General features: G+C 33.7%; 1 protein-coding gene across 1 annotated transcript in view; it reads left to right on the top strand.

The window, feature by feature from the left end:
• The window catches only part of LOC121267216 (ankyrin repeat domain-containing protein 36B-like), a 40,672-nt gene that overhangs the window by 14,396 nt on the left and 12,984 nt on the right, over positions 1 to 13,292 (top strand). The window contains exons 8-17 of the mRNA XM_041171066.1: positions 120 to 266; positions 516 to 531; positions 2,685 to 2,770; positions 3,471 to 3,528; positions 5,840 to 5,925; positions 7,578 to 7,667; positions 9,150 to 9,323; positions 9,937 to 10,110; positions 10,725 to 10,814; positions 11,809 to 11,928. Coding sequence (XP_041027000.1) covers positions 120 to 266; positions 516 to 531; positions 2,685 to 2,770; positions 3,471 to 3,528; positions 5,840 to 5,925; positions 7,578 to 7,667; positions 9,150 to 9,323; positions 9,937 to 10,110; positions 10,725 to 10,814; positions 11,809 to 11,928 — 1,041 coding nt within the window. The remainder of the gene's footprint in view (positions 1 to 119; positions 267 to 515; positions 532 to 2,684; positions 2,771 to 3,470; positions 3,529 to 5,839; positions 5,926 to 7,577; positions 7,668 to 9,149; positions 9,324 to 9,936; positions 10,111 to 10,724; positions 10,815 to 11,808; positions 11,929 to 13,292) is intronic.

Below are 13,292 nucleotides of genomic sequence, written 5' to 3'. Positions count from 1 at the left end.
GTTTATTATATTTTGTGTGAGAATTTGGAAATAGTGTAAAGAGGAGATGAGATCAAACTGCTTATGTATCCAAACGGGGCTAAGTCTTTGTGGGTTAGTGTTGTTTCTATGAAGGTTAGGTTGTGATTGATAGGTCAATCTACGAAGTCATTCTAAACCCCAATGTTAATTTGCAGAAAGATATTGGGGAACTGAAAGACAATGTGGCAAATATTTCATCAACGTCTAATGATGGTGCTCAAAAGTTGAATATCCTGGAGGCACAGGTGAATATTGAATCAACCCTGTCATCTCAAGTCTCAATGACATTCAAAGTTCTGAGAGACTGAGACTCATGCTTTGAGTTGCATGTTGCTCAACGTCTGAGACAATTATATAGAAATGATTAGTGGGGGTATTTGTGACAATTTTGGGCGCTGAAAAAAAGCCTGATTTCTTGTAGTGGGTGCACAGAAGAGTAATGTGCTTGCTATTTGTTTGTTGATTATATCGTTTTGTGACTGTTTCTGGGTTAGCGACAACGTTTAGAAGGTACCGTATAAATTGCAGACGAAGATTCGGTTCAGAAAACACATTACAAAATAACTTAAATGTTGATGCTTCGGTTCTTAAACAACATTACGAAGAAAAGGTTCAGGAGCTACAACAAGACAATATGGCCTCGTTTGGAGTGTGAGATTAGACGAATTGATTTTAGATGAAAGTTGAAACTTGAAAGTTAAATAAAATATTGTTAGAATATTATTTTTAAATATTATTATTGTTTTGGATTAGAAAAAATTGAATTCTTTATTATATTTTGTGTGAAAATTAGAAAAATTATAAAGAGGAGATGGGATGAAACCACTTCTGTATCCAAACGGGGCTGAGTCTTTGTAGGTCAATGTTGTTTCTGTGAAAGTTAGCCTGTGATGGAAAGGTTAATCTACTAAGTCATACTCTACCCCATCGTTAATTGGCATAACGATATTGAGGAACTGAGACACAATGTTGCAAATATTTCATCAACGTCTAATGATGGAGCTCAAAAGTTGAATGTCCTAGAGGCACAGATGAATATTTAATCTACTAAGTCATAATCTACCTCATTGTTAATTTGCTGAATGATATTGAAGAACTGAGAGACAATGTGACAGATATTTCATTGACGTCTGATGGTGGTGCTCAAAAGTTGAATATCCTGGAGGCACTTGCGAATATTGAATCAACCCTGACATGTCAAGTCTCAATGGCATTCATACTTCTGAGAGACTGGGACTCATGATTTGGGTTGCATGTTACTCAACTTTCGGGACAATTACATAGAAATGGTTATTGGGGGGTATTTACTAAAATTTTGAGCGCCAAAAAAAGTCTGATTTCTTGTAGTGGGTGCAGAAAAGAGTAATCTCATTATTGTTTGTTTGTAGAATATATCGTATAGTGAGTGTTTCTAGGATTGCGATAATGTTCAGAAGGTATCACACAAATTGGAGAAGTAGATTTTGGTTCTTAAACAACATTACAAAATAACTCAAATGTTGATACTTCGATTGTTAAACAACATTACAAAGAGATGATTCAGGAGCTACAACAAGACAATATGGCCCCGTTTGGATTGTGAGATTAGATGAATTGGTTTTAGATGAAAGTTGAAACTTGAAAATTAAATAAAATTTTCTTAGAATATTATCTTCTAATATTATTATCATTTTTTGGATTTGAAAAAATTGAAATGTTTATTATATTTTGTGTGAGAATTTGGTAAAATTGTAAAAAGGAGATGGGATGAAACCACTTCTGTATCCAAACGGGGCTTAATCTTTGCGTGTTAGTGTTGTTTAAGTGAAAGTTAGGCTGTGATTGATAGGTCAATCTACTAAGCCATTCACTACTCTATTGTTAATTTGCATAAAGATATTGAGGAACTGAGAGACAATGTGACAAATATTTCATCGACGTCTGATGATGGTTCTCAAAAGTTGAATATCCTGGAGGCACAGGTGAATATTGAATCAACCTTGCCATCTCATGTCTCAATGGCATTCATAGTTCTGAGAAAGTGAGACACATGCTTTGAGTTGCGAGTTTCTCAACTTTTGAGACAATTACATAGAAACGGTTGTTTGGGGTATTTGCGACCATTTTAGGCACTGCAAAAAAACATGATTTTCTTGTAGTGGGTGCACAGAAGATTAATGTGCTTGCTGTTTGTTTGTTGATTATATCGTTTTGTGACTGTTTCTGGGTTAGCGATAACGTTTAGACGGTATCGTATAAATTGCAGATGAAGATTTCAGTTCAGAAAACACATTACAAAATAACTCAAATGTTGATGCTTCGGTTCTTAAACAATATTACAAAGAGAAGGTTCAGGAGCGACAACAAGACAATATGGCCCCGTTTGGAGTGTGAGATTAGATGAATTGGTTTTAGACGAAAGTTGAAACTTGAAAGGTAAATAAAATATTATTAGAATATTATTTTTTAATATTATTATTGTTTTGGATTAGAAAAAATTAAATTGTTTGTTATATTTTGTGGGAAAATTAAAAAAATTGCAAAGAGGAGATGGGATGAAACCGCTTATGTATCCAAACGGTGCCAAGTCTTTGCAGGTCAGAGTTGTTTCTGCGAAAGTTAGGCTGTGATTGATAGGTCAATCTACTAAGTCATTCTGTACCTCATTGTTAATTTGCTGAAAGATATTGAGGAACTGAGAGACAATGTGACAAATATTTCATCGACGTCTGATGGTGGTGCTCAAAAGTCGAATATCCTGGAGGCACAGGTGAATATTGAATCAACACTACCATGTCAAGCCTCAATGGCATTCATACTTCTGAGAGACTGAGACTCATGATTTGGGTTGCATGTTGCGCAACTTTTGAGACAATTACATAGAAATGGTTATTGGGGGGTGTTTACGAAAATTTTGAGCGGCAAAAAATTCCTGATTTCTTGTAGTGGGTGCAGAAAAGAGTAATCTCATTATTGTTTTTTTGTAGAATATATCGTATTGTGAGTGTTTCTAAGATTGCGATAACGTTCAGAAGGTATCGCACAAATTGGAGAAGTAGATTTCGGTTCTTAAACAACATTACAAAATAACTCAAATGTTGATACTTCGATTGTTAAACAACATTACAAAGAGATGATTCAAGAGCTACAACAAGAAAATATGGCCCCGTTTGGATTGTGAGATTAGATGAATTGGTTTTAGATGAAAGTTCAAACTTGAAAGTTAAATAAAATTTTCTTAGAATATTATCTTCTAATATTATTATCATTTTTTGGATTTGAAAAAATTGAAATGTTTATTATATTTTGTGTGAGAATTTGGTAAAATTGTAAAATGGAGATGGGATGAAACCACTTATGTATCCAAACGGGGCTTAGTCTTTGCGTGTCAGTGTTGTTTCTGTGAAAGTTAGGCTGTGATTGATTGGTGAATCTACTAAGTCACTCACTACCCTATTGTTAATTTGCAGAAAGATATTGAGGAACTGAGAGACAATGTGGCAAATATTTCATCGACGTATGATGATGGTACTCAAAAGTTGAATATCCTCGAGGCACAGGTGAATATTGAATCAACCCTGCCATCTCATGTCTCAATGGCATTCATAGTTCTGAGAAACTGAGACTCATGCTTTGAGTTGCATGTTGCTCAACTTTTGAGACAATTACATAGAAACGGTTATTGGGGGTATTTCGTACAATTTTGGGTGCTGGAAAAATGCCGGATTTCTTGTAGTGGGTGCACGGAAGAGTAAAGTGCTTGTTGTTTCTTTGTTGATTATATTGTTTTGTGACTATTTCTGGGTTAGCAATAACGTTTAGAAGGTATCGTATAAATTGCAGATGAAGATTTTGGTTCAGAAAATACATTACAAAATAACTCAAATGTTGATGCTTCGGTTCTTAAACAACATTACAAATAGAATGTTCAGGAGCTACAACAAGATAATTTGGCCCCGTTTGGAGTGTGAGATTAGATGAATTGGTTTTAGACGGAAGTTGAAACTTGAAAGTTAAATAAAATATTGCTAGAATATTATTTTTTAATATTATTATTGTTTTGGATTAGAAAAAATTGAATTGTTTATTATATTTTTTGTGAAAATTAAAAAAATTGTAAAGAGGAGATGGGATGAAACCGCTTCTGTATCCAAATGGTGCTAAGCCTTTGTAGGTCAGTGTTGTTTCTGTGAAAGTTAGACTGTGATTGATAGGTCAATCTTCTAAGTCATTCTCTACCTTATTGTAAATTTGCTGAAAGACATTGAGGAACTGAGAGACAATGTGACAAATATTTCATCGACGTCAGATGGTGGTGCTCAAAAGTCGAATATCCTGGAGGCACAGGTGAATATTGAATCAACCTTGCCATGTCAAGTCTCAATGGCGTTCATAATTCTGAGAGACTGAGACTCATGATTTGAGTTGCTTGTTGCTTAACTTTTGAGACAATTACATAGAAATGGTTATTGGGGGGTTATTTACGAAAATTTTGAGCGCCAAAAAAAGCCTAATTTCTTGTTGTGGGTGCACAGAAGAGTAATGTGCTTGCTATTTGTTTGTTGATTATATCGTTTTGTGACTGTTTTCGGGTTAGCGATAACTTTTAGAAGGTATCCTATAAATTGCAGAAGAAGATTTCGGTTCAGAAAACACATTACAAAATAACTCAAATGTTGATGCTTTGGTTCTTAAACAACATTACAAAGTGAAGGTTCAGGAGCTACAACAAGACAATATGGCCCCGTTTGGAGTGTGAGATTAGATGAATTGGTTTTAGATGAACGTAGAAAGTTGGCCGTTAAATAAAAAATTGTTACACTATTATTTTTTAATATTATTATTGTTTTGGATTAGAAAAAATTTAATTGTTTATTATATTTTGTGTGAAAATTAAAAAAATTGTAAAGAGGAGATGGGATGAAACCGCTTCTATATCCAAACAGTGCTAACTCTTTGCAGATCAGTGTTGTTTCTGTGAAAGTTAGGCTGTGATTGATTGGTCAATCTACTAAGTCATTCTCTGCCTCATTGTTAATTTGCTGAAAGATATAGCGGAACTGAGAGACAATGTGACAAATATTTCTTCGACGTTTGATGGTGGTGCTCAAAAGTCAAATATCCTGGAGGCATAGGTGAATATTGAATCAACCCTGCCATGTCAAGTCTCAATGACATTCATACTTCTGAGAGACTGAGACTCATGATTTGGGTTGCGTGTTGCTCAACTTTTCAGACAATTACATAGAAATGGTTATTGGGGGGTGTTTACGAAAATTTTGAGCAGCGAAAAAAGCCTGATTTCTTGTAGTGGGTGCAGAAAAGGGTAATCTCATTATTGTTTGTTTGTAGATTATATCGTATAGTGAGTATTTCTAGGATTGCGATAATGTTCAGAAGGTATCGCACAAATTGGAGAAGTAGATTTCGGTTCTTAAACAACATTACAAAATGACTCAAATGTTGATACTTCGGTTGTTAAACAACATTACAAAGAGATGATTCAGGAGCTACAACAAGACAATATGGCCCCGTTTGGATTGTGAGATTAGATGAATTGGTTTTAGATGAAAGTTGAAACTTAAAAGTTAAATAAAATTTTCTTAAAATATTATCTTCTAATATTATTATCATTTTTTGGATTTGAAAAAATTGAAATGATTATTATATTTTGTGTGAGAATTTGGTAAAATTGTAAAAAGGAGATGGGATGAAACCACTTCTGTATCCAAATGGGGCTTAGGTTTTGCGTGTCAGTGTTGTTTCTGTGAAAGTTAGGCTGGGATTGATAGGTCAATCTATTAAGTCATTCTCTACCCTATTGTTAATTTGCATAAAGATATTGAGGAACTGAGAGACAATGTGGCAAATATTTCATCGGCGTCTGATGATGGTGCTCAAAAGTTGAACATCCTGGAGGCACAGGTGAATATTGAATCAACCCTGTCATCTCATGTCTCAATGGCATTCATAGTTCTGAGAAACTGAGACTCATGCTTTGAGTTGCATGTTGCTCAACTTTTGAGACAATTACATAGAAACGGTTATTGGAGTTATTTGCGACAATTGTGAGCGCCGAAAAAAGCCTAATTTCTTGTAGTGGGTGCACAAAAGGGTAATCTCATTATTGTTTATTTTTAGATTATATCTTGTAGTGAGTGTTTCTGGGATTGTGATAATGTTTAGAAGGTATCGTATAAATTGGAGATGTAGATTTCGGTTCTTAAACAACATTACAAAATAACTCAAATGTTGATACTTCGGTTCTTGACAACATTACAAAGAAAAGGTTCAGGAGCTACAACAAGACAATATGGCCCCATTTGGATTGTGAGATTAATAAATTGGTTTTAGATGAAAGTTAAAACTTGAAAGTTAATTGAAATATTATTAGAATATTAGAATATTAGATTTTAATGTTATTATTGTTTTGAATTTGTAAAAAATTGAATTGTTTATTATATTTTGTGTGAGAATTTGAAAAAATTGTAAAGAGAAGATGAGATAGAACTGCTTCTGAATCCAAATGGGACTAAGTCTTTACGGGTCAGTGCTGTTTCCGTGAAAGTAAGGTTGTGATTCATAGGTCAATCTACTAAGTGATTCCCTACCCCATTAATTGGCGGAAAGATATTAAGGAATTAAGACACAATGTTGCCAATATTTCATCAAGTCTCAATGGCATTCGTAGTTCTAATAGACTACAACTCATGCTTTGGGTTGCAGGTTGCTCAACTTTTGAGACAAATACATAGAAACGATTATTGGGGGTATTTGCAACAATTTTGAGCCCTGGAAAAAGCATGATTTCTTGTAGTGGCTACACAGAATAGTAATGTCATTGTTGTTTGTTTGTAGATTATATTGTATAGTGAGTGTTTACGGGTTAGCGGTAACGTTTAAAACATATCGCATTAATTGGAGATGTAGATTTCGGTTCTTAAACAACCTTATGAAAGAACTCAAATGTTATTTCAGTTCTTAAACAACATTACAGAGAGAAGGTTCGAGAGCTACAACAAGAGAATATGACCCCGTTTGGAAAAATCATGATTTCTTGTAGTGGGTGCACATAAGTGTAATGTTTGTTTGTAGATTATATCGTTTTGTGATTGTGTCTGGGTTAGCGGTAATGTTTAGAAGGTATCGCATAAATTCGAGATGTAGATTTCGATCTTAAAAAACATTACAAAATAACTCAAATGTTGATACTTTGATTCTTAAACAACATTACAAAGAGAAGCTTTAGGAGCTACAACAAGACAATATGGCCCCATTTGGATTGTGAGATTTGACAAATTGGTTTTAGATGAAAGTTGGAACTTGAAAGTTAAATAAAATTTTCTTAGAATATTATCTTCTAATATTATTATAATTTTTTGGATTTGAAAAAATTGAATTGTTTATTATATTTTGTGTGAGAATTTGGTAAAATTGTAAAGAGGAGATGGGATGAAACTACTTCTGTATCCAAACGGGGCTAAGTCTTTTTGTGTTAGTGTTGTTTCTGTGAAAGTGAGGTTGTGATTGATAGGTCAATCTACTAAGTCATTCTCTACCCCATTATTAATTTGCAGAAAGATATTGAGGAACTGAGACACAATGTTGCCAATATTTCATCGACGTCTAATGATGGAGCTCAAAAGTTGAATATCCTGGAGGCACAAGTGAATATTGAATTAACCCTATCTTTTCAAGTCTCAATGGCATTGACAGTTTTGAGAGACTGAGACTCATGCATTGAGTTGCATGTTGCTCAACTTTTGAGACAATTACATAGAAACGATTATTGGGATATTTGCGACAATTTTGAGTGCAGGAAAAAGCCTCATTTCTTGGAGTGGGTGCACAGAAGAGTAATGTCATTGTTGTTTGTTAGTAGATTATATCGTTTTATGATTTTTTCTGTGTTAACGATAATGTTTAGAAGGTATCCCATAAATTGGAGATGAAGATTTCGGTTCTTAAACGAAATTACAAAATAACTCAAATGTTGATACCTCGGTTCTTAAACAACATTACAAAAAGTAGGTTTCGAAGCTATAACAAGACAATATGGCCCCTTTTGGATTTTGAGATAAGATGAATTAGTTTTAGATGAAAGTTGAAACTTGAAAGTTAAATAAAATATTGTTAGAATATTATCTTTTAATATTATTATTGTTTTGGATTTGAAAAAATTGAATTGTTTATTATATTTTGTGTGAGAATTTGGTAATATTGTAAAGAGGAGATGGGATGAAACCGCATCTATATCCAAACAAGGCTAAGTCTTTGCGGGTCAGGTTGTTTCTGTGAAAGTTAGGCTGTGATTGAAAGGTTAATCTACTAAGTCATACTCTACCCCATCGTTAATTGGCATAACGATATTGAGGAACTGAGACACAATGTTGCAAATATTTCATCAACGTCTAATGATGGAGCTCAAAAGTTGAATTTCCTGGAGGCACAGATGAATATTGAATCATCCCTGCCATCTCAAGTCTCAATGGCATCCATAGTTCTGAGAGGTTGTGACTCACGCTTTGGGTTGCAGGTTGCTCAACTTTTGAGACAAATACATAAAAACGATTATTGGGGGTATTGGCAACAATTTTGAGTGCAAGAAAAAGCCTGATTTCTTGTAGTAGTTGCTCAAAAGAGTAATGTCATTATTGTTTGTTTGTAGATTATATCGTTTTGTGATTTTTTATGGGTTTGCGATAACGTTTAGAAGGTTTCGCATAAATTGGAGATGAAGATTTCGGTTCTTAATCGACATTACAAAATATCTCAAATGTTGATACTTTGGTTCTTAAACAACATTACAAAGAGAAGATTCAGGAGCTATAACAAGACAATATGGCCCTGTCTGGATTGTAAGATCTGATAAATTGATTTTAGATGACCATTGAAACTTGAAAGTTAAGTAAAATATTGTTAGACTATTATTTTCTAATATTATTATTGTTTTGGATTTGAAAAAATTGAATTGTTTATTATATTTTGTGTGAGAATTTTGAAAAATTGTAAAGAGGAGATGAGATGAAACCGCTTCAATATCCAAATGGGGCTAAGTCTTTACGGGTCAGTGTTGTTTCCGTGAAAGTAAGGCTATGATTCATTGGTCAATCTATTAAGTGATTCTCTACCCCATTGTTAATTGGCAGAACGATATTGAGGCACTGAGACACATTGTTGCCAATATTTCATCGACGTCTTATGATGGAGGTGGAAAGTTGAATGTCCTGGAGGCACAGGCGAATATTGGATCACCCCAACCATCTCAATTCTCAATGGTATCCGTAGTTCTGAGAGACTGTGACTCATGCTTTGGGTTGCAGGTTGCTCAACTTTTGAGACAAATACGTAGAAACGATTATTGGGTGTATTTATAACAATTTTGAGTGCTGGAAAAAGCCTAATTTTTTGTAGTGGGTGCACAGAAGAGTAATGTCATTGTTGTTTATTTGTAGATTATATTGTTTTGTGACAGTTTCTAGGTTAGCGATAACGTTTAGAAAGTATCGCATAAATTAGATATGAAGATTTCTTTTCTTAAACAACATTACAAAATAACTCAAATGTTGATACTTCGGTTCTTAAACAACATTACAAAAAAAAGGTTCAGAAGCTACAACAAGACAATATGGCCCCGTCTGGATTGGGAGATTAGATAAATTAGTTTTAGATGAAAGTTGAAACTTGAAAGTTTAATAAAATATTATTAGAATATTATTTTTTAATACTATTACTGTTTTGAATTTGTAAAACTTGAATTGTTTATTATATTTTGTATCAGAATTTTGAAAAATAGTAAAGAGGAGATGAGATGAAACCGCTTCTGTATCCAAACGGGGCTAAGTCTTTGCGGGTTAGCACTGTTTCTGTGAAAGTATGGCTATGATTGATAGGTCAATCTACTAAGTGATTCTCTACCCCATTGTTAATTGGCAGAAAGATATTGAGGAACAGAGAGACAATGTGGTAAATATTTCATCTTCGTCTGATGATGGAGCTCAAAAGTTAAATGTCTTGGAGGCACAAACGAATATTGAATCATCCCTGCCATCTCAAGTCTCAATGGCATTCGTAGTTCTGAGAGACTACGACTCACGCTTTGGGTTGCAGGTTGCTCAACTCTTGAGACAAAAACATAGAAACGATTATTGGAGGTATTTGCAACAATTTTGAGCGCTAGAAAAAACCTGATTTCTTGTAGTGGGTGCACAGAAGAGTAATGTCACTGTCCTTTCTTTTGTAGATTATATCGTTTTGTGACTGTTTCTGGATTAGCGATAACGTTTAGAAGGTATCGCATAAATTGGAGATGAAGATTTCGGTTCTTAAACAACATTACAAAATAACTCAAATGTTGATACTTCAGTTCTTAAACAACATTACAAAGAGAACGTCCTAGAGCTACAAGAAGACTATCTAGCCCCCTCTGGAATGTGAGATTAGATAAATTGGTTTTAGATGAATGTTGAAACTTGAAAGTTAAATAAAATATTATTAGAATATTATCTTTCAATATTATTATTGTTTTGGATTTAGAAAAATTAAATTGTTTATTATATTGTGTTTGAGAATCTGGTAAAATTGTAAATAGGAGATGGGATGAAACCGCTTTTGTAGCCAAATGGGGCTAGGTCTTTGCAGGTCAGTGCTGTATCTATAAAAGTTAGGCTGTGATTGATAGGTCAATCTACTAAGTGATTCTCTACCCCATTGTTAATTGGCAGAAAGATATTGAGGAACTGAGACACAATGTTGCCAATATTTCATCTACGTCTAATGATGGAGCTCAAAAGTTGAATATCCTGGAGGCACAGGTGAATATTGAATCTCCCCTGCCATCTCAAGTCTAAATGGCATTCATAGTTCTGATAGATTGCGACTCATGCTTTGGGTTGTAGGTTGCTCAACATTTGAGACAAATACATAGAAACGATTATTGAGGGTATTTGCGACAATTTTGAGCACCAGAAAAAGCATGCTTTCTTGATTTAAAAGGTATCGCGTTAATTGGAGATGTAGATTTCGGTTCTTAAACAACCTTACGAAAGAACTCAAATGTTACTTCGGTTCTTAAAAAACATTATAAAGAAAAGGTTCAGGAGCTACAACAAGACAATATGGCCCCGTTTGGATTGTGAGATTAGATGAATTGGTTTTAGATGAAAGTTGGAACATGAAGGTTAAATAAAATGTGGTTAGAATATTATCTTTTAATATTATTATTGTTTTGGATTTGAAAAAATTGAATTGTTTATTATATTTTGTTTGAGAATTTGGAAAAATTGTAAAGAGGAGATGGGATGAAACTGCTTCTGAATCCAAACGGGGCTAAGTCAATGTCATTGTTGTTTGTTTGTAGATTGTATCATTTTGTGACTGTTTCTGGATTAACGATAAAGTTTAGAAGGTTTCGCATAAATTGGAGATGAAGATTTGGGTTCTTAAACGACATTACAAAATAACTCAAATGTTGATACTTCGGTTCTTAAACAACATTACAAAGAGAAGGTTCAGGATCTACAACAAGAAAACATGACCCCGTCTGGATTGTGAGATTAGATAAATTGCTTTAGATGACTGTTGAAACTTGAAAGTTAAATAAAATATTGTTAGAATTTGAAAATTTTGAATTGTTTATTATATTTTGTGTAAGAATTTAGAAAAATTGTTAAGAGGAGATGGGATGAAACCGCTTCTATATCCAAACGGGGCTGGGTGTTTGCTGGTCAGTGGTGTTTCTGTCAAAGTTAGGCTGTGATTGATAGGTCAATCTACTAAGTCATTCTCTACCCCATTGTTAATTTGTAGAAAGATATTGAGGAACTGAGAGACAATGTGGCAAATATTTCACCGGCGTCTGATGATAGTGCTCAAAAGTTTAATATCCTGGAGGCACTAGTGAATACTGAATCAAACTTGCCATGTCAAGTCTCAATGACATTTATTGTTCTGAGATATTGAGACTCATGTTTTGGGCTGCATGTTGCTCAACTTTTGAGACAAACACACAAAAACGATTATTGGGTGTATTTGCGACAATTTTGAGCACCAAAAAAAGCCTGATTTCTTGTAGTAGGTCCACAAAATTGTAATCCCATTATTTTTTGTTTGTAAATTATATCGTATAGTGATTGTCTCTGGGATTGCGATAACGTTTAGAATGTATCGCCTAAATTGGAGATGTAAATTTCGGTTCTTAAATAATATTACAAAATAAGTCAAATGTTGATACTTCGGTTCTTAAACAACATTACAAAGAGAAGGTTCAGGAGCTACGACAAGACAATATGGCCCTGTTTGGATTGTGAAATTAGATGAATTGGTTTTAGATGAAAGTTGAAACTTAAAAGTTAAGTAAAATTTTGTTAGAACATTATTTTTTAATATTATTATTATTTTTTATTTGTAAAAATTGAATTGTTTATTATATTTTGTGTGATAATTTGAAAAAATTGTAAATAGGAGATGAGATGAAACTGCTTATGTATCCAAACGGGGCTAAGTCTTAGCGGGTCAGGTTTGTTTCTTTGAAAGTTAGGCCATGATTGACAGGTCAATCTACTAAGTCATTCTCTATCCCATTGTTAATTTGAAGAAATATATTGTGGCACTGAGAGACAATGTAGCAAATTTTTCATTGACGTCTAATTATGGTCCTCAAAAGACGAATTTCTTGGAGGCACAGGCAAATATTGAATCACCCCAGCCATCTCAAGTCTCAATGGCATCCGTAGTTCTGAGACACGGTTGCAGGTTGCTCAACTTTTGAGACAAATACATAAAAACGATTATTGGGGGTATTTGCGACAATTTTGAGCGCTAGAAAAAGCCTAATTTTTTGTAGTGGGTGCACAGAAGAGCAATATCGTTATTTTTTGTTTGTAGTTTATATCATATAGTGAGTGTTTCCGGGTTAGCGATAACGTTTAGAAAATATCGCATAAATTGGAGTTGTAGATTTCGGTTCTTAAACAACATTACAAAATAACTCAAATGTTACTTCGGTTCTTAAACAACATTACGAAGAGAAGGTTCAGTAGCTACAACAAAACAACATGGCTCCGTTTGGATTATGAGATTAGATGAATTGGTTTTACATGAAAGTTGAAACTTGAAATTTAAATAAAATATTGTTAGAATATTATTTTCTAATATTATTATTGTTTTCGATTTGAAAAAATTGAATTGTTTATTATATTTTGTGTGAAAAATTGGAAAAATTGTAAAGAGGAGAGGTGATAAAACCACTTATGTATCCAAACGGGGCTAAGTCATTATGGGTGAATGTTGTT

Source organism: Juglans microcarpa x Juglans regia, chromosome 5S (assembly GCF_004785595.1).
Source record: "Juglans microcarpa x Juglans regia isolate MS1-56 chromosome 5S, Jm3101_v1.0, whole genome shotgun sequence".
NCBI classification, from domain to species: Eukaryota; Viridiplantae; Streptophyta; class Magnoliopsida; order Fagales; family Juglandaceae; genus Juglans; species Juglans microcarpa x Juglans regia.
This window is presented reverse-complemented; position numbering and strand designations above follow the sequence as displayed.